Raw genomic sequence first — 21196 nt, forward strand, 5'->3', positions numbered from 1 at the left:
GTTCTTCCTCCACCTGCAACTGTTGAGTGTCTTTGACCCACGCTTCACTGTCGAGATGCTCCTTGCCTTTCAAGGTCCTCCTCGAGGGGCTCCACCTTCATGGAAACTGTCAACAAAGGTGCTGGCCCTGTCTAACTGTCTAACTGGAACCTGAGCAATGTGGGGTGAAGAGCCTCTGGCCCCAGGAAAGCTTCCTTGTAAGATCAAAGTAGGGAAAAGCATCCAAGCCTTCCCACCGCAGTGCAGCAAAGTCCCTCTCGATGGGCCGAATGCTACTGGGCCATTGGGCTGAGTAGTATTCAAAGGTCGTGGTGCAGCAAGGAGACCAGCGGTGTGGCTGGCGCTTGAGGCAGTGAGTGGCCGCAGTGGGTTCCAGAGTCCCGGGTGGCTTCCTCTATTGGGGGCCTGTGGGCTGGGTGGCGTGTGGGGAGACCCACCACATGCTGTTCCCAGGCCCCAGGGGGCTGTGCTCTCTCAGAATAGTTTTCTTTGTTGCCTGTTGCACTAAGTGTGGGCAGCCACGTGCTTCCTATGAAGCTTTGCTTGGGCAGGTCCGGATTTTTGCTCTCTGTCCTGCCTTTGTGAAGTGTGGGACAATGGGAAATCAATCTCTCTGCCATCTTTGTCTACGACAGACCGGGTGAACATTTAAGTCAATCCTGGGAGTAACTAAGTTAACCAATTGTCCTAAGATTCCGTACGCCCCGGGCTGCTTGCCCAGAATGGGTTAATTCCACACAAAGCCAGAGGAGGCTCAGAGCAGCAGCTGTGCATGGCCCACCCCTGGGGCATCAGGAGCCAAACTCCCCATCACAACCAGCTCCACCCCCTCAGCTGCAGGACTGAGGAGTAGCCATAGCTGCCCAGTAAGGTCTTCACGAAGACCAAATGACGAGCAGGTGTAAAGTGACAAGTGCCAACTTCTAGTCTCACTTCTTCCCATGGGCCAAATGGCCCCACAGCAGGAGCCAGTTTAGACGGAGGCACAAATGGTCCTGTGAGGGTGCAGGGCCGCTGGCCAGCAGCCCAGGACTGAGGTCAGGCGGGCTTTGAAGGACACAGGAGCCCTGGGCACAGGGATGCTTATAGAGTGTGCTGTCCAAGGAAAGACGCCTGAGGACAAGCCCCAGGCACCGCTGTGAGGCACCGCCCAAGGCGGCCACACGTTCGCGCTCCAGGGCGGGAAACGGGACCCCATGACAATTCTGGGCCTTGGTCCCCCGGCACTTCCCTCCATTGACAATGTGCCACCCTGCCGCTCACTTAAAAGATATAATTCACAAGGAGGTGATTAGAAAATTGTCAAGTGGGATAAATACAGTTAGGAAGTAACGTTACCATCCTTCGTCCCTCTGCTGGCCCAGCAGCCTTGGCAGAGTGCTGGATGCACTGTTCAGGGGTCTCGGTGTTTGTCACCACTATGTGTCCACAGACATGTCACCCCCCCACTCTGGGCCTCAGATTCTCCACCTTTCAGTGAGAGAGTTGGTTGGGACGAGCTCTCAGGTCTGCAACCTGAAAGCCAAGGACTTCAACCTTTGGGTCCTGGGCAATGTCTTGCACCAAGGGGTCTCAAATTTTCTTGAATCATGCCTGGCCTCAGAGTCTCATGTGGACTCCAGACCTGAAGGAGCCTCTAAGAGCTTACACTTGAGTGCCAAGAACGAAGGTGCACGTAGAGAGGCAGAGAAGTGCCAAAGGCAGAGGGACTGCTCTGGACCGGCAACCAGAGGAGAGCCAGCTGTAAGCTGAGCTCAGGACAGGATTTGGGGGGCGGGGAGTGGGGATCCCAGGACCCCAGCCCAGTTTCCAAGCCCCATGATGGAGCCTTTTCTGTTGAAAAGAAACAGGCCAGGGAGGAGGGCTGGGAATGCCTGGCTGAGGGACAGCAAGCAGACACAGGTAACGAGGGAGAGGAAGACAGACAGAGAAGCAGCAGATGGTTCCCTAGCCGAGCACAATGAGTCCTCGTCAGGACGGGGGTGGGGGACATGGAGCGAGGGAGGGGGCGTGAAGGCACAGGGAGGAAGGCTGGAGCGAGGCTGGATGAGGACTGACAACCTCACAGCCTGGGGAAGTCCAAGGCACCCCCCCGACAGGCAGCCAGATATCAACCTTCCGTCTGGCACCTAAGCTTCCACAGGTGCTAAAATGGCAAGGCGTGTCCATGGGAGGTGAGCTACGAAGGTGTCTTGGGGCGGGGGGTGGGGGGGGAGTTTTCCATTACCCCCGGTGGGCTGCAGTGGAGGGGCTGCTCTTCCAGAGGGCCCAAGGAGCCAGCCCCCCAGCCCCCGGCACTGTACACATTGATTCATTTATCCAGCTACTGCTGAGCCCCTTCTGTAGGCCAGGTCTGGTAGCCTCGTCAATTTTTACATCCTGAGCCCAATACAGTTGTGTGTACAGAGCACGAATTACCAAACGGAATGCGTGTTGACCAAATGCATGCATTTACCGTGTTCACTGGGTCTCAACATGACCTCCGTGACCTCCGGAAATGCTCGATTCCCTCCACTTTCTGAAGCCTAAAAGCTGCAGCGTTACTGAAAACCGTAGAGCATCCCACTGCGTCTTGGTGAATGGTCTGTTTTGCTCCCTTCAGGTGCTGCCCACGCCCACGGCTGGAGGAGGCGTGAGTTACAAGCCGTGTCCCCGAGCCCAGGACTTGGCAGTGGGCTGAGCGCCATGGAGAAAGTCAACAACTTCTTCAGTGACATCTGGGACCTCCTTGTGACCAAACACCAAGAGGGCCTCTTCAACACCGTCTGCCTGAGCGTCATCCTGGCGCTGCCGCTGCTGGTGGCCCTCACCCTGCTGTTCATCTGCTGCCACTGCTGCTGGAGCCGGTCGGGCCAGTGCGGCCAGCAGCAGGAGCGAAACAAGGGGGGGAAGAAGAAGAAGAAGAAGAAGAAGGGCGAAGAAGACCTCTGGATCTCTGCACAGCCCAAGCTCCTGCAGATGGACAAGAGGTCGTCCCTGCCCGTTTAGAGAGGCAGGAAGCAGAGGTGTGTCCACTGGTGGGGGCTCAGCCACCGTCTGGCCACGCACACAGTAGGGAGCAGCGATCCCCGACAGGTCGCACTCACGTCCACAGAGGAACTGCTCGACTGAGGAACAAACCTCTGATGGAGTGTCCCCGGAGAGGGCACTCCCAGGGGGCCTGGGGACAGTTCTGGGGCACTGTCTTGGCACCTCTGTGTCCCACGCTCGCTGCTGCGGACTCAGGCGTGCCCCCCACCGGCTTCCAGCACAGTCCCTATGCAAAAGCACAAGGAACATGTAGCCGTGCGTGTTGACATGTCTCCCGATGCACACTCACACACCGTGAGCACCACACACCCCGTATGCTGTCTGCTCTCGCACGATCACAGAACCAGGCGAGGCTGCCTCCCCCTGTCTGCCCCACGTACTACTCAGGTTAGAGATGTGCACTTTCCTCCTGCTGTCCCTGCAAGACCTTTTGCTGGAAACCCTCCTCTTGGGGCATTTCAGCAACCTGGTACAGTCCCCCTTCCCAGTGTACCGAGACACACCCACCAGGGTCCCGTGCTCCTTGCCCCCGCACCTGGGAGGAAAGTTTAAGGTGGGAAGGCTCAGAACTCATTGAAAGCTGTTGTCTCAACCCCGACAGGGTCCACGTTGCCATCGGTAGGTGTCCCAGCAGCCTAAGCCCCCTCTTCTCTTTGAGACACTGTCCCCAGAACCACCTTCTTCCACACAAGAACACACAGGTCTGGGTAGGGACTCCCAGAAGGCCATGGGAACTTGGAGACCAAGGCTACTCCTTCCCTTCACTGGGCTGCCCCAGGTACCTGTGCTGGGAAGCCAGTGCTACACCTGGGCGAGGTGGCTCCCACAGAACCACGGGTGTTCAGCAGGAAAGGGGTTCAGACGATCGCCAGCACAGCCTCACTGGAAACAACTTCCTAGGGTTGTCCTCGGAGGCACAGTGCGTTGCTGGTGGGACGCAGAAGACGCAGTTTGAGTGAAAGCAGGAAGAGGCTATATAGAGGGCTACTGATGTGTATCTCAGGGTTCGGGCAAACCCCTTGCACACAGTGGGGACTCCTCACTGCCAGCGGATACTGTGGGTTAGATGACGATGTGAGGTGTAAGGCTGCTATGCCTCTCCAGTCCCCCCAAGTAACCTCCTCAGTGAGCCCACACGTGGCTGCAATGGGTAGAGGCTGGGTGCTGAATTCTGCAGGAGGCACGTGCGCCTTGAGGCCCGTGAGGACATGTAAACCAGGTCCGCTGTGGGGTGGGGGAGTGTTTCCCTGCGGGCAGAAGGCGGGGGGCCCAGTCAATCCACTGGGAGGGCGAGCTGGTCATCCCAGGGATGGGCAATTCCCAACTCGGGAGCGGGCTGTGCTGGCCAAGTTCACAGGCAGACCTGCTGGGTGGCTCTCCTGAAATACTTTCCCACGGAAGCTGTGCTAATGGTGCGGGACTGCGACTTAATCAACAATGCAGCTAAAGAATGGTACTTACAGTAGCAAGATCGCAATTCTAGAGGGCAGTGCCAAGGGGAGGTGCACCTTGTCAGCGCCCCTGGGCTGTGGGTGCTGCCTGCCCTCCAGGTCCACTCCAGGCCCGTGCAGGGTGGAGACAGCCGCGTGACCCCAGGAAGCAGAGCTCAGGCCTGCGCACACTGTGGGACCAGCAGCGGTCACCCTGTCTGTCACCCTGAGTGGCCCCAAGAGTCCTGGGCTCTGGACCCCTCGCTCCTAAACCCCTCTGTCCAGAGAAAGCTACACCCTCCGATTCTCTGCCCCCTGGTCACACGGAGAGCTTGTCATGGAGCATCTGACCGTCCCCTCAATAGCACAGGATGACCAGGCATCCCCCCACGCCTACCGCTGACCACAGATGGGGTGCCCTTCCTGTCTCCGCCTCTCAGCCCCGCCCCGCCCCCGCCCCGAGCTGGGTGACTTGGGGAGATATGGGGGCTGGAGGCTGAGACTGGTGTCAGATGTGACCCAGGAGAAGCAGATCACCAGGCACAGGTTGCTGTGGCAACAGGCTGTTCATGGGCATTAAGACAGCGGTCGGCAAGTCGGCCGTCATGGCTGTGACAAGGCCTCCACCTGCAGGTGCAGCGCCCGCGGTCTCATCAAATGGACCCGCTCCAGCTCCGGCCACAAAACCCCCAAGATGCACGTCTCAGCTGCTTCCACAGCCTGGGACCTGGCGCCCAGCCCCCAGCGGCCTCGATTTTCCCCACCCAGCCTCCCCGGCACCCCTCCCTGGAGCCCCTAGAGCAGCACCCAGGGCAGGCAGGGCCTCACAGCTCTGTTGAATAAAGAAATGGGTGCGTGACAGGAGCCCAAGGTGCTTCCCTTCCCTTCCCACTTCCTTCTCGTCCTTCTCTCTCGGGTTTTCTTCTCTCCCCCTCCTCCCAGCTCCGTCCCTCCACCATCCCCACTTTCACCCCTTCCTTCCCAGCCTCTGTCCCAGACTGCCACCGGCGACCAGGGTGCCTCTGTGGGAGCCTGCGTGGCCCGTCATGGGGGGGCCAGCTAATGAAGGACAATGAGGACAGTGAAGGAGACGCTCCCCAACCCAGCACAGGCTTGGGGCGCAGCCCCCAGGGGTCCGCAAAGCGTCCGCAGGGCTGGGCGGACCACAGTCAGCAGAGGTCTCCCCCCTGCTTCGCAGATTCGCTCCTGTATTTCTCATGGGGGAGGGGGATAGAGGGAAAGGTCATCACCTTTTCAAGAAGAATATAAATGATCCAAATTGTACAGTATTTGTCAGTATTTGTTTTCTGGAAAATTCAAACGCATCAACAGAAAAACTTATTTAAGTAAAACACTTTGAAAATAAAAGCCACGCCTGGCCTCCTTACTTGACATTCGGTGTCACCCTCTCCTAGACACCACGAGGGGTGCAGTGACTCCCTCTGGGCTGCACAGGCCCAGTCGTCCCCTCCCGCCCCCCCACTGCACAGGGGCACAGGTCAGAAGACCAGGAACACGCCCAATCCGCCTCCTGCAGAGCAGACGCCTCCGAGACGGGCACCCTCAGGAACACACATGCTCCCCAGGCAGCACCCAGAGACGCTCCCTTCAATGCAGTCAGCCAGCCAACACCTTCTTAGAGGAAAAGCGAGGAAATGGCAAAAACTTAAGGAAAAAAGACCTGGGAGTTAGCTCCAGCCCGGGAGGGGGGGGATCAAAATCCTCTATAGCAGCTGCGGGGGGGGGGGGGGGGAGCGTGGGGAGACGTGTGTAGGTGTGTGAAGATTCATCGTCCAAGTCGGCCCTAGCTTTGCCTTTGCTATGAAATGTCCCGGTTCAGAGGCTCCTGGCCCCCTGGAGGACCCTAAGCTGGTCCTCGGCAGAGACCGCCTAGGACGTGCGGACTGACAGAACCAGGGATGATGGCGCTGCTCCGCTTCTACACCATCCTCCGCAGTGCCAGGAGCCACACACGGCGGGTAAAATTGAAATTTAATGACATTAAAGGCCCAGGAGCTGAGTCCCATCAGCCACATTTCAATCACTTGAGAGCCGCCCATGCCAGTGGCCACTATTCTGGGGACTAAGGGTCTGTCTAGAAGCTCGTGGTGGAGGGGGCAGCGGTCAGACATACCGGCCACCAGCTAGGGCTGAGCAAGCAAGGCCTGCATCTCCTCTCCCCCAAGGCAGGGGGTGTCTCTAGTTCTGGAGGATTCCTGGGCCCCCTTCCCCAGCACCAGACACTCCCTGACAGCCCGAGGGCCGAGCACAGAGACCCTCAGGCAGCTCTCTGCTCCCCAGGGACTCACACACCTTCCCGGAGCAGAGGAGGGCAGGCTGCTCAGAAGCCGAGTGGGGGGAGCCGCCGCTGCGGACACCTGACGGGAGGCCACAGCTGAATGCCACCAGCTCCACCTGCCCAGGCGTGGCCCTGCCCTCAGGGTATGAATACGGGATATGGACAATGTGGGACCAGGCGTGAGGCCCGAGACTGAAGTCTGTAAGTGAGGTGACTCGGGCAGAGCAGCACACACAGGCCTGGTTTGGCCTGAGTGCCCGGCGCGTGGGGGTTGGTACTGCTGAGGGCAGGAGACCACGAGAGAGCTGTGCTCTAGAAGTCGGAGGAGAAGAAACTTCCGAGAAGAAAGCAAGAGGCCAGACAGTCCCAGGGTGCAGCCCAGAGACAGGGAGTGAAAATAACGCACACTTTCTATTCCCCGGGTGAGACACGTCCGCTAATTTCACCACACACTGTGCTGTGCGGGGGTGTCCAACCCCACGGTCAACGGCTGCCTGCAGTCCAACGCAAAACCGTAAATTTTCTTAAAACATGATGAGTGTTTTTGGTGATTACATGTCACAGTGTATTTACTGTGTGGCCCAAGACAGCTCTTCTTCTTCCAGTGTGGCCCAGAGACGCCAAAAGGTCGGACACCCCTGGCTACAGCATGAGGAGTAGCCTATGAATAAGGGCTGCCAGTTTGTAGTGCGTGGAAGGCGAGTTGGCCTGAGTACCTATCGCCTCGCCCCAGTCCCCCGTGGCCCACCACCAAGCCACCGTGTGGCGACAGTGCCCCCTGGTGGCCAGGTCAGGCGAGTGTTTGCGTCAACATCTTTTTCCACTGCCGGGGTCCTCAGACCCAACCTGCTGAAGACTCCCTGGATCTTACATGGTGCTCACACACCTGTCTGCGCTGAGATCGCCGTGCTCATTGGATGGATGAGGGGTTTCTATCATTCTAAGTCTTGTTGCTGTTAGAAACACACGTCCGGTAAAATGTGCCAGATTTTACGCGCAGGGAAGCTGCCGTGACCACAAAGACTCGCCCCTCACGGAGGTCAGATCATACTGCGGCCGTGTGTGTCTCGTGTCTCTGTGCTCCCGGCACGCCACCCCGCTCCCCGCACACATCAGAACCAGCCTTTCTGCGGCCAGGGTGAAATTGTGGTAGTCACCAGCGTATCTCCCACACCTGGCACGGGGCCCGGCGCATGCACACTACCGCCAAACAAACCTATTGGGGAAAAGAGTCCCGGACTGTTTCTCCCAGGCCCAGCCCCCAGGCCGCACCACCCTCCTGCCGGATGTTTTGGACCTCGGGCGGGGCCAGACGCCTGCTCTAGGAACTGGCACTCTAGGGAAATGCCGGCGGGCTCTGAATCACACTTGGGAGAAACTGTAACTAGATTCTCAGAAAACAGACAAATTCTACGGTCAGATACATTGGCAAACACTGCATGGCCCTCTCCTCCCTGAGACTCGCACTGCACGTATCACATGCGCTTCTAACAGGTGCTGTAACAAACAGGTGCAACTCTGCTGACCTCGGATTTCCCAAGCTTATTGGACCATCAAACCTCTTAGTGCACCTGGAGGAGCAAGGGCTCCGGGGAACATCGCTTGGGAAACGCTGCCCTGGGGGTTTCCTATATTCCCCCAAGCATCACCCGTTCCCGTCTTCCTCTGCTGACAGCCCAGATCCCACCACCCCCAAGGAAACTGGTTCTGACATGCACACGGGACCTCCTGGACCTGTCATAAGCTCTGTTTCTCACTCTGCCCTCTCTCCTCCTTCCATTAGCAACCCCTAATAATTCCACTGGTGGGTATTCAGGGCGCACAGACCTTAGAGCTGGCTAGGGGTACCCCTCTGTCGAGGGGCAGAAGATCCAAAAGCTTTCAATGAAGTTTGGAGACTGAAGGTCCAGGCACTCTGCCTCCCCACTCCCAAGGGCTGTCGGGCCCCTACAGCAACGGACGCAGCGCATACACCAGGGGTGGGTGTCATTCCCGATTATCAGTGAAGAAAACGAGGCCCAGAGGAGAAAGCAGCTCCCCAGACCTGGCATGGAACACAGCCTGAGACGCCTCTCCCAGCATCCCAGCTGGGCACGAAGCATCACGATCTGGACCACGTGCCGGCGTGGGCACCTCCCTGGAGTCGGAAGGTATCGGAGACAACAGAGGGCTCTGCACGCGAGCCTGTCCACCCCCAGGTGGCTCCTCCAGGTGTCCCGAGCCATGCCTCATCTGCCTCCTCAGCCTGCTCCAATCAAAGCTCATTTTCTTCACTTACCGAAATGAAGAACTATTTTCATTCCGTTTTGTGTCCTTCTTCCCTTTAAATCTCAACACTGCAAAACCACCGTTCCCCAGTCCCTCCCTTAGCAGGGCACTGCGATCCTGTGTTACAGAACGAGCAGGCTTCTGTGGGCGAACCTGGGAACCTGACTTCTTCATGTAACATCAGAATGGAAACTACCGCTTTCTCCTTTTTCCCCCGTAGGAAAGCCCGGCGTCCAGGAAGACCTGGGGCGTGGATTTCTTTGCATATTACAAACTGCCTAGACTCCCTTCTGGAGGTGCCCCCCACCTTCCTTCCACCAAGCCAACAGCCCCCATCCCACCTGACTCACCACCCAGGTGAGCCAGGGTCGAGGACTGAGTCCGTGCTCACGAGGCCATCTCTTCGAGGTATATCCCAGTGACCTGTTTTGGGCATTGACCAAGCACAGGTTGGATGCCCCACAGGCTGGCTCTCAAGGCCATATTACCCAGGAAGGAAGAAAAGTGGGAGCTCCCAGAACTCACCTTTACATGGAGAGAAGTGGCGGTGGAGCGGGGAAACACTGCCATCTCCTGGCCTGGCTGGGTACAGCGCGCCTCCTGCTGGGGTGGCAGGCATGACCCTGTACATCCTCGCTCTTCATCCACAGAACTCCTTCCAGATTTGCTCCATGGCCCAGGGAAACAGCTTAAAGGAATGACTTGGGAATTATTTTCACACAGGACTTCCTCCAGCAAACGATTAAGTTTCACCAAGAGATGTTCACGATTCATACTTGTTTTTCCTCTGCCTCGCTGCCCTTCACACACAGCACCTGGTCCCTCTTTCTGCCAGCTGCCCCTTGCTCGTGCGCCCTGGCCCCTTCAGCACCTTCTGGCTTCGATGATCCCGGAATCCCCGAGAATCCTCAGTTCGTAGGCAGAGCTCTTGTCTTCGTCTGAGGAACAGAAACTCCGGGGCCCCACCCCAGCAGAAGCTCCTGCAGAGAGCTGGCTCTAAACCGTCAGGGGAGGACCCCTCCCCTGCCTTCACCACCCAGGCCCCTCAAATCCTGCTCATTCTTCCTCCTAAATCTTTCTTTAATCTGAGCTTTCTCCCCTTTCCCACTATTTCTGGCTCAAACCAAGTCTGAGGCCTATTGCATGGCCCTTTCCTTGTCTGTGAACCTCTGCCCTCTGCCTGAAACCTCCCCCTGTCTCCCCGGACTTTTAAAAAGCAAGGGCGAGCGGGCGGGCGCACAGGGCGCAGCTGAGGCTGGTTGAAGCAGAGGCCCCGGCGGTGGGGCAGGGCCTGCAAACACAGCAGCTCCCACTGATTCTGACGGGGAGTGAGACCGAGAGCCGTCCCACTGCCCACTCCCCTGGCGTGTCCCCAGGGCCAGCCCCACCACACTGCGCAGGGGCTGGTGTCACTGCTTTGTAGTGTCCTGTGGGTCTTTACTAAATGCTTGTGACACTTGTGTCCTCACTTCTACCCTGGTGCCTGGCTGGCAGCTTGTCCCTTCTCTGACAGCTGTTGTTTCCTTTGGTTTGTCCCCAGTGGCTTCAACCTGACTCTGAGAAAAATGTGGGACCCTCTGAAGAGCAGGTTGACGGAGAAACCCCTTCCTGAGGCCAATTTCAGCCACCAGAGCGGAGCTGGTCACAGTTAAAGGAGGTTAGGTAGGCAGCCTGGCCTAAGGGCTGAACTGTTCCTCGTCAGATAAGCATCCTCCGAAAATGAGCTCCCCTCCCCCCACTTCCTGCGCTGCCTCCCGTAGAACCCTGGAAGGGTCAGCTAAGGTTTTCTCCACCCTGAGACTTCTGGGCACCATGGGTCCTACAGGCAAAAGACAGCAAGACACAACCAGTTTCCCCCAGTCGTTGTCTGGGGTCAGAGGACATGGGGTACAGGGGCTGGGGCTGCTGCCTGCGCCCACGTGTCCAGAGCTGAGTGGTCCCCAGCCCAGACATACAGTCAGAGCGCTGGGGGGAAACGCTCAGCGACCCGCTTTCCCAAGCCCGGTTGACAAGCGAGTCCACGATGCACACCCCCAGCCCCGGGCCACTCCCTGGTCGAGCCACTGCAGAGGAGCTCCTTCTTTTCTACAAGCCTGCACCCACTGGGGTGAGCGCGAGGCTCCTGGGCCCCAAGGTGTGGACCCTACGTGCAGACAGGACAAGAGAACTCGGGACTGGGCAGCTGCCCAGAAGGACCTTTGAGCCGGCGAGGAAATGAGCTCAAGCTCGAGTCCCGCCAGAGCTGGATCGGAGGCAGGAACGCTGGCTGGCCTCTGCACGTGTATCCCCCTCCTCCCCCACCCCACCCCCAGGCCTGCGCAAGCCCCACCTCCAGCCCCGACCTCTGCCTCCAGGGCGCTCAGCACTGCCGGGAACTGTGTGTTTCTGCTTGTTTGGTGACAGGCTCCAGTGCAGAAAGTGACCCCGGGGCAGGAATGTTGTTTCGTTTACTCCTGCTGCAGCGGTGCCCAGAGTAGAACAGGGCACACACCGGGGCTCAATCAGTACTTGGGGGAAGGAAGGCAGGAAGGAAGGAACAAACGAATGAATGACGGTGCACACACCCCTTCAGTGCCAGGACCCTGCCCAGCTTGCCCGCCTGTCTCCCCAGTGCCAAGCACACCGCCTGTTAAGAAGCGGGCAGACACAGATTCTCGTGGAGTCCACGAAGGCGCAGCACGCTTTTTAACCATCAGTCCAGCACTGGGACTGGACGTGGCTCAGACCACCCACCGTGAGATCGAGCAGTAACTATGGCATTGCTCAGTGTGTGTGTTGCGGGAGGGGGTAACAATGTTAAAGGTTGATTAAAAAAAAAAGTTTCAGAAGTACAGCTTGGCATTCAGCCAGAGGTTAAAACTGGGAGAAACCGAGGCAATAAATGACAACCGGGTCTTGGAGGGAGACTGCAGCTGTTAGGTGACATTTGTCCTCCTTCCCACTCAACCCCTGCTTCCAAATACCATCATCGGCGACCACGCCTGGGAGAGGCCCCAGCCAGCCATATTCCATTATAATGCACAGACTGCGCCTGCGCTTGTGATTAGGTTAAATTTAGAACTCAAGCGCACTTATGTGGGGAAAACAACACGAGGCAATTATTTTTAATCAAGTGGTTTATTAGTACTTTCATCTTGAATAGGAATTTGAGTTACTTCAATGGTCACGGACTTCCCTACAGAAAAACCTTCCAAAGTGATAGGGAAATTAGCCAGAAGGATCTGAGCTGGTGCCCATTCAAACAGCCAGCCTCCGAGGCTGAGCACTTTCACAAAAACCCAGGGGACTGAGGGAGTGGGGGGCCAAGGAAGGGAGGGAAGCTGGCACTGGAAAGGGGGTCGCAGCAAAGAGTCTTTGGGAGGAGCCAATTAGCAAGACAGTCAAATTATTTAAAATTGAAACGAGTGAGAATTTATTCACAACATATGCAGATCTCTGGAAGTGATTATGCAAATCACTGGAAAGAGAACACTTAAAAATAGCAGAAACGGGGAGCTTTTGGTTCCAGCAGGCTGGGGAGGCAGAGCTTAGTTAGCTACAGGGGAAAGATTTATCCCGTTTTCCTCGGGACCCGGGGTAATGGGAGGTCACGGGCTCTGGGCCACCTCAGAGAGAGCACCTCTTTGGGGCTTCTTTCTAGACAGAAGGTTTGTATTAGCCGAGCTTTCTCTCCCTCTCTCTTTATATATTTACGGATTTCCAGAGTTTTCCAATAGGGACAGCACTAGACTCTGTTTTTACTCATTACTGAAGACAGACGGAAAAACCCGCAGTTCACAGCTGTCTTTCCCACGCGCCCCATGCATCTACTACGGGGGTCTTTGGGCCCCCCAGAGATGGGCTACAACGCAGGGGATAAGGAAGCGCCCTCTGTGGTTTGAGCCTTGGCGACACGCTTTGTCCTACTGGCGATCCAGCCATCTCAGAGATGAAGGCTACGACCTTCCCTCCAATTTCCGTTCACCGGTCCCCAGGACCCACCCACCCCACCCCAAGTCTACGCAGCCCCACCCCCGGGCTGGTCTTGCCTCGTGCGATGGATGCACAAATGGATCACCAGAATGCTCTTGAATTCTCTCCTAGTGCCTGCTTCTTCCGGCCCAGGACGTGCGCCCCGCTGTAGCCATGAGGGCGGATCTTCAGCTCCACATAAGGAATGGAGAATTCGTGTCCTTTCCACGGCTCCCAGTTCACCCCCTACATAAAGAAAACAAAGCCAGCATGAAGAAGAGGCCCTTGGGAGGAGGGTCGGGTGGGCTGTGATGCAAAGGAAGGCCTCTTTGCCTGGGAAACCAAGCCCTAACTGCTCAGGGACACAGAGCCAAGCGGTGCCTGGGGTAGTCACCATAAGGGAAATGAGGGTGGAATCGAGAAACATGCGCCCTCTGCTGGGCAGCTGGTGCGAGACAGCCTCAAATCCTCACCCTATGATTGGAGATAGGGGTGTGGGCCCTGGAGGTGGGTGAGGCCAGGGGAGCAGCTGCAGAGGCTCAAAAAGCACAGGGTCTGCCTGGCCAGCACCGGTCACACGATCTTTGCTTCTCTCTTTTCTTTCCAAAAATTTAAAGGCAAAAATAAACGTATTAATTGGCCTATTGTGTGAAATCATTTTCAATTTAGACTGCTTAGATATTAGCTCTGGGGTAACAAACAGCCTGCTAAAAACTGAATTTCATTTTATGTCTTTTGACTGGTGAGCGCAATATTTAATTCACTTAATAACCTTGCAACCTGGCCAAAAAAGAGCCCAAGTGACCAATTTTATGTATTTTAATTTGTGAGGTAAATAATAAACAAGAAACTAAATGCCTTGCAGACTGTGAAACGCACATTAGCCAAATGAATGTCTTTTATTAGCAAATGTGGGCCTGGTTGAGGGGCCTGCTGGCTGCTCGGTTCAAATATCAGATCCCCAGGACGGGCCCCACGCTGCCACCCTGATTCTTGGGCTCACCCTCCTCGGCTCCCCGGGGGCACGTTTCGTCCCTTTAAAAAATCACCCCAGGATTAGGAGTCCCCGCTGCTGCGAAGTCGGGCCGAAGTAATCAAAGTGTGCCTGGACTTCAGGTGTGCTAGGGTTTACAGTTACGTTGGTGCAAGGCGAGTCCTGGGGCGTGGAGGCCAGGATCAGGCCCGGGATGGGAAACCCAGGGTGGGGACTCCGAGAGTCCGGGCGGGGGATGGGTTGGTGATGAGTTGGAGCAAAGGTGCAGTTTTCGGGAAGCTGGGAGGAGGCAGCAGGACTGAGGATGATGGGCAACCGTCACAGATGTTGGAGAAACTGCTGGGAGGACGGTTTCGGAGCAAGGGGCAGGGCGGGGCCCGAGGGAACTTGGGTGCAGGGAGGGGCCCACGAGAACGTGGCCCGCGTGCGCACTCCTGAAGTGGAGAGACTGGCTCAGCACAGAGTTCCGGGCAGACTGGCCCCGACCCCCACCCCAGACGCGTGTGTTGAAGCCCTAACTCCCACTGTGATACTGTTCAGGACACGAGGCCTTTGGGAGGGGGCTGGGGCTGGATGAGGTCAGGAGAGATGAGCTCGGTGCCCTTGTAAGAAGAGGGAGCCACACCAGAGCACACAAGGGCTCCCTCAATCTCTCTGCCACACATGGGAACAAGGAAAGAGGGTCCTTGCCAGGAAATGAACCTACTCACACCTTGATGTTGGACTTCCAGCCCCCAGGAGAGGGAGAAACAGGTATCTGTTGTTCAAGCCTCGCAGGGCGTGGTGTTTTGTTACAGCGGCCCGAGCTGTCTCAGGCAGTGTCTGTGTGTGAACGGGTAAAGTGAGACTGTGTGGAACCCGCATCACCTGTCTCTGTTCCGCAGTGGGCAGCCCGGGCTCCCCCGGACCTGCGCGAGGTGTGTGGCACTGGGGGGAAGGCAGGGTGGGGAGGGGCTACAGCGGATGGGCAGGGAGTGCCTGACCTCAAGGCCATGGAGGCTGCAAACAAGCGCCTCCGCCCTGAGTGGGGGCAGCAGAAGGAGAAGGGCAGATGCACCAGCCCGGAGGGTGTCCCTTTGGGGACTGCCAGCGGGCAGCGCCCGTCACCTACCTCGCTATGCTTGGTCTCCCCGTATCTGCCGTTGGGGTTGGCCAGGTGGCAGTTCTTGTACCACCAGCCACCGTGATGCGTCAGGGCGCAGTTGCTGAGGGCGATATCGTTGTCTCTGTCGAAAGTTGTGAACTTCCACCCGTTGTGGTAGGAAAGAGCGTCCCCTGCAGGAGGGAAGACGTGAGAGGTCAGAGTGTATGCTGTCCCACCGAAGGGCTGAGGGCTCAGCAGGAACACCTCCAGCATGGAAATGCCGAGGGTCCGGTCCAGGATGCCACAGGGACTCGGGCCTCTCACAGCGGCCACAGGGCAGCTTCTCTTTCCTGGCCTGTCTCCCACGCGCCAGGCCTGTTTCTCCATCCGCCTTAGCAGAACTTTCACTTAGAAGCTTCACAGTCACGTGAAAGATCCAAGTCCCCAGCAGCAGACGCATGGACTCTCCCCAGGGGACGGGACTGTCCTCTCCCGCCCTCCCTGTCTCTGCTCAACCCTCCGCCCAGCCACCCAGACCAGAAACCTGTGAGCCACGTCCGGCACACCTGCTGTGCACCTTTGCCAAGCCCTTCCTTCTGCACCTCCCCTCCGCTTCACTGCCAGCGGGGTGGCTCCCATCTCGCTTGACCTGCGACCCCACAAGCAGCCTCCAGGCCCCCCTGAAGCCTATGCATCGGTCCTCTCAGGCCTCTCGTCCTACTTTCTGCCACACGGGGGTGGGGGGGGGATGAATTTCTCCTTTCTGCTCTGCAGGCCTGGGACTTGCCTGCTCCCTAAGCTCCATCTCACAGCCCGCTGTCCCCACGGGCACCTTCCACCTGTGCGGTGGGCAGGTCCAGCCTCCATGCCCCTGCCCACCGCCCACCGGTTCCGCTCTGCCCTCCCTCCGTCCAAACCCTACCCAGCGTTCAAAGCCCAGCTCAGCGCACCCTGAGGAAGAGTCCCCTCCTGGGTCCTCCCTCCCGCGCACCCCCTGAGGGCACACACCTGGGCCTGCAGCGCCCTCTGGGCACACGACGCCCTTCAGTGTTCTGTCTCATCGGGTGTGGAAACCTGCAGTTATTTTACTCCTCCTTCTCCTGTTTCCCCATCATGTCTGTCATCCTTTTGTAAGTTCCTTTTTAATTCAGCTCATAAAAAGCAATCAGGGCCCATATCGATCCCAAGCTCAAGTCAGCTCTGTTCTTACGAGAACACCGCCTACGCTTGCACCTGTTCCCCGAGATTGCTGATCACCCTCACAAACACTCTAGCCGGAGCCCCTGGCAAACCTTCGGGGTGGGTCGGGCACCTCTCCACCCTGCAAAGCCACAGGGGGCCCCGTCAACATGCCCGCCCCTCCCATTTCGTCTCCTCTCCTGTCACCGTGTCACCCGACGCATCCCCTCCCCGACCCAGGTGGGGGCTGTTTGGGTCTCGGGACTGTTCTTCACGACACAGCACATCCCTGAGGTCGTACAGAACAGTCTCACTGGCAGCCTCTATTTTAGACTCAACTACTGTGCTCCAGGCCCCTGCGAAGGCCCAGGAAATGAGAGCAAATGCAAAATTCATGTGATTTTTTTTTTTAAGTTAAATCCTAAAATCCGGAAGAAGTTTGGCATTAGCAGTTGGCCACTTCTGATCACGGTGTCTGGACAGGCTTCCACCACCAGGGGTCATTGAGCAGAAAATTCTGGGAGAGCTACAGGTTCCAAGGATAAACGGCGATGTCCCTGCCTCGGCTCAGTCCTGGACGCCTCGGGCCTGGGGAGCCCCTTCCTTTCCTCCTACCTGAGTTCTACCCTCTCAGACCCAACTCTAGCTCCTCCGTCCTGCAGAAGCTCCCATCAGTCCCCTCAGCCCTCCGCGCCCCGCCTTGTCCACGCTCCTGGAGCTCCTCAGTCTCCTGACCACTTACCAGATTCTTTGCAAAAGTTACCTTGTATCATTACTGATCTATTTCCCCGTGAGTCTAAGGGGAGAGACCGTGTCCTACACGGTCAGTTGATCTGGCTGGTGCACATTCCTACCCAGTCACACCAAAGTCAAAAACATGCCGAACCAGCGAACAGGTGTGGATGGCCCGTGGGCGTGGACAGCACCGGGGACTGACTGTGGGGGTGGGGTGGGCAGGGCAGGGGAGAGCAGCGGGGGAAAATTGGGGCAGCTGTAATAGAACAACAATTTTTTAAAAAGTGAAAAAACACGTACAAAATCAAGCAACAGACCTACTCGCTAGGGTTCTAAAATCTACAAATAGAGGCTTAGCTATAACACTGAAAGAGTAACCACCCTCCCCTCTTCAAGAAAACAGTCGGTGGTGCACCCGGGATTTCTGTCACGTCGCTCGTCGGGGGTGGAGGTCCCCGACCGCTGCTGCGCTGCTGCTCGCTCCCATGTTGTCACCTGGATGGGACCCACACTTCCTGCTGTTGGAATCGGCCCTTTCATTTCCTGTCTTTGTGGGAACAGCACCACTTGTGCTCAGCACTGTGTGAGGGTGGCAGCCCCGCCACGGAGCCCCAGTGGGGGGCGGGTGGGCACACAGGGTGGGTCTCTCAGAATGAGGTTCCTTAGCCCATGCACAGCACCCCGGAGTGGGGGTGCGATGGGGAGGGTCGACGTGTAACATTCCAGTTTTGTGAGAGTCCCGGATTGCTTTGACGACTTTGTTTACCCCAGACCCCCTGCTGGGGGCAGGGTCTCCGCTGCCAGTCAGTGAGGACCGTTCGCCTTCCCACAACAGTATCCCACCCCCAGGTCCAGGGCTCTCACCTGCGGTGCCCCTGTACTTCCCGACGGTGAGCTTGTACCGCTCCTGGCTGGAGGCCACCTGGAAGAAGTCGTAGACAGCGTAGGCGGACTCGTTGGCGGTCTGCAAGTCCGCCCGCACCTCGTACCGGGTCGGGGCGCCCGCGGTGAGGCTATGCAGCTTGTCCAGTCCTGGAAACAAAGACTTACACTCATCCAACGTCACCTTGGCCTTTACCTCCTCTGCTCATGCAGGCCTCCCTCCACTTTCTCTTTTGGGGGCGCTCATTTTCTCCCCCAACTATGTCTTTGGCACCATCAGGCTACCGAGTGTGGAAGCCCTGTCCTCTGGAAGGGCGGGGTGGGGGGCCATTCCAGGGTGACCCTGCTCTGCCGGCTTCAACTCTCTAAGGCCTCAGCAGCTTGTATGTATTGTCCACTTGTCCACCGAGGGGCAGAGGGGACCCACCACTCACTCTAGGGTCGGCGAAGGGATTCTGCACGAAGCCAGCGCTACCGGGCACTGAGTCCCTGGACTACAACGTTTTAATTCTTCATTTCCCGATGGGCGTTTCTGGCCACTTCCCTCTCCATGAACCTCTCTCAGTGGAGCAGAGGGAAGGGAAACAGCAGAGCCCGCATGACTGGCATTGCCAGCAGAGTCCGGGGCGACTACTGTGCCCTCCTAATAGCCGCCCACAATCCCGCTCCACCGACTGCTTGTCTGCTCCTACGGCTCTGCAGGGTTCGGGCTCCAGGCAAATCCTGTGGGGCTTGGACGCAGCAGAAAGGCCACCTGGGACAGTCCCGCTTTTTACCAGAGCACGGCGGGAAACTTCCCACACGCTGGCCAGCAGGTTCCCCGGAGGGTCCCTGGCCCTGGGACCTCTCCCTGAACGCGGTGAGCATCCTCAAGCTGCCTGGCCAGCTTTCTAAGAGGGGAGTCCCCCCTCCACCCCCACCATCCCGGATTCTCCAAGGTCACACCAAGCCAGAACTCCTTCCTGGGGTCCCCAAAGCCTTCCACGTAGGTCCGCCAGCGCTTGAAGAAGTCCAGCTGCCCGGTGTTCCGCCTCTGGAAGACCTGCAAAGGGAGATGGCCATTCCCTTCTGATGCACTCCCACAGCCACCACCGAGTGAGGGGGGACAGCAGCTCGGACTGGGGGCTGCCCTGGGCATAGGCGGAAGGTACCGTGGACAGGTGTGGGGGTAGACTGGGAGTGGAACTGAGGCAGGAGGGAGTCAAGAGCAGTTCTGCAGTTCTGGTGCTGGCTGGACGGCCCTTCGCTGGGATGGGGGCTCTGGGAGCAGACAGGTTTTTTGAGTGCCCGTGTGCTCGCTGGGGACCCGGGAGTGGGAGTCACTGGTGAATGAAGATGCCATAGGAGCTGCTGAATGTAAGGGCCAGAGCTCTGAAGAGCGACCTAGGCCAGACTTATAAAGCGGAGAGCTTGTCTGAGATGATGCAAAGTCCCACTTCACTTCCTCTGCCAGGAGGAGTCCGGGAAGACCTGCCAGCCTCCCTTAGGTGCAGCTGGAGTCTTGTGACTCCTCCTAGCCAAGGACTGTAAGTGGGAGCGCAGGAGGGTGGGGGGGATGGTTCTCCTTGCTCCCTCTTCCATCGCCCGAGCCGCTGGGCCTCGGTGAAGGCCACGTGTTGTGGGGCAGAGCCACAGGCTGGAGTCAGCTCGAATCCCTAAGTTGGAAATGACTGCCGAACCCAAAAAAGACTTTGCATGTGGGAGAAAAAACATTTTAAGTTTCAGATCCTTGGAATGTGGTGTTGCGTTATTGCTGCTGCATAGCCTGTTGTGTGGTAAAGGCTACAGGAGGAGCCAAATCTGTGACCCCCGCACGGAGAAGGATGGGTGCACGGGGGAGAGAGGGAGCAGCCAGAGATTCGGGAGGAAGCCGGAAACGTGAACTCACAAAGGCCGCAAAGGGAAAGAGTGGGCAACAGCGCCACAGGCTGCTGGGAGGTCACGGAACACAAGGCCTGCCCTGCCCCCGGGACTTAGCGACACAGAATCAGGGTGCCCTTCGCAAAGGCTGCGTTAGTTAGAGACACGGAAGCCAGAGGGTGGAAGCACGAGCAGGAAATGAGGAAGCGGAGGCAGAGTTGGCTGCTGTTTTGTGAGCCTACGGGCTGCTTTCTCTTCCTAAGTTCCTCTCTGGAGAAGGCAGGCAGCTCTGGTGAGAGTGAGTTGGATTCTCTTACATGAAGGGAACCTACAAAGCCCCCCAAAGCTAAATACACCTGTGCACGCTGCTGGACTTGATACTGCTAATCCCGGCCCCGAGCACCAGGCTCAACGCCATCCCAGCTACCCAGGGAGGTGACCCGGGAATTCTGAAGGCTGGAATTGCATCCTTCTCTCTGCCTGAACTCCTGTGTGTTCAGTCCAACGCAGAAGTTCAGTCCCCGACTGCCAATCTCCCCCCTTTCCACCACGCTTCACAGGTCATGCCTGAAGTCGGACACATTGTCCTGAGTTCGGTCAGTAAGCCTCCTAATGTCAGTGCAAGCTTCCCATTGTCCTCTGGGAAGAGGCAGCAGGAGGAGAGAGCAGGCCGCTGGCCCACAGCCATCTGAAAGCTCCACGCTGAGCTCCTTCTGGAACACTCTCCAGGAAGCAGGGCACTAGGGGATCGTGGGGAGGGCCGAGCAGGGGGTGGGGGTGAGTCACTTCAATCAGTGCTGAGCCTCAGTGCTGTCAGACAGGGCAAGGACTCGTCCTCCTCAGAGGGGCCAGGAGCACTCATGGAGATGGTGCCTGTCACAGTGCTCTATCACGGCAACGAGCTGCTGAGCAGGACTCGGGAGGGACCAGCGAACAGTGACAGGCTGCGGCAGCCTTGCTGGTGACTTGCCCCTCCTCTCAATCTTCCCTCTTTCAGAGATGCACCAATCCGTTCTCGGCCTCCATCACGTCATTCATTGATTCGCTGGCGTGACAATCGTTTACTGAGCATCTGGAATCACTGGCCCCAGGGCGGGTGTGTAAGATGCCGTGTCACAGATGTGGAAGGTCGCACAGCTAGGGATTCAGCCGCTGACGCCAGGATAAAACACAGTCCCCTCATCTTCCCATGGGACATTTGGGAAATGCCAGCTCTGCCGAGTCTCTTTTCCGAAAAGCATTTCTGCAGATTCTGAGGCTAACTGTTAATTTCCTAGCACGGAGCCTGTTCCTGGCCCTTCCCTGGAACTGTCCTTGTATCAAGGACGACGGAAGCCCAGGGTGGATGTGGCGCTGATGCTGGTTGCACATGTCACATCAAAATACATCCCAGTAACAACATAAGCAGTCACAAGGTCAGGCTCAAAGCCGATCCTGTCCCCCCAGGGCACACGAATTACAAAGGCATTTGGTCCCTATCTCCA

At 57.6% G+C, this 21196-nt stretch overlaps 2 protein-coding genes across 4 annotated transcripts in view; one reads left to right on the forward strand and one right to left on the reverse strand.

The window, feature by feature from the left end:
* Positions 1-5744, forward strand: part of KIAA0040 (KIAA0040 ortholog) — a 32823-nt gene extending 27079 nt beyond the window's left edge. For 2 of the 3 annotated variants that reach the window (XM_024553199.4, XM_071219720.1), the window contains exon 2: positions 2603-5744. In XM_024553199.4, coding sequence (XP_024408967.1) covers positions 2686-2988 — 303 coding nt within the window. In that variant the 5' untranslated portion in view covers positions 2603-2685 and the 3' untranslated portion in view covers positions 2989-5744. The remainder of the gene's footprint in view (positions 1-2602) is intronic. The other variant, XM_071219721.1, reaches the window with a different exon arrangement.
* A 6401-nt stretch (positions 5745-12145) lies between these two features.
* TNN (tenascin N) overlaps positions 12146-21196 on the reverse strand; it is a 32211-nt gene continuing 23160 nt past the window's right edge. The window contains exons 15-18 of the mRNA XM_024551753.3: positions 18798-18894; positions 17835-18002; positions 15084-15247; positions 12146-13224 (exon numbers count right to left, since the gene is read on the reverse strand). Coding sequence (XP_024407521.3) covers positions 13081-13224; positions 15084-15247; positions 17835-18002; positions 18798-18894 — 573 coding nt within the window. The 3' untranslated portion in view covers positions 12146-13080. The remainder of the gene's footprint in view (positions 13225-15083; positions 15248-17834; positions 18003-18797; positions 18895-21196) is intronic.

Source organism: Desmodus rotundus, chromosome 12 (genome assembly GCF_022682495.2).
Source record: "Desmodus rotundus isolate HL8 chromosome 12, HLdesRot8A.1, whole genome shotgun sequence".
Taxonomy (NCBI): domain Eukaryota; kingdom Metazoa; phylum Chordata; class Mammalia; order Chiroptera; family Phyllostomidae; genus Desmodus; species Desmodus rotundus.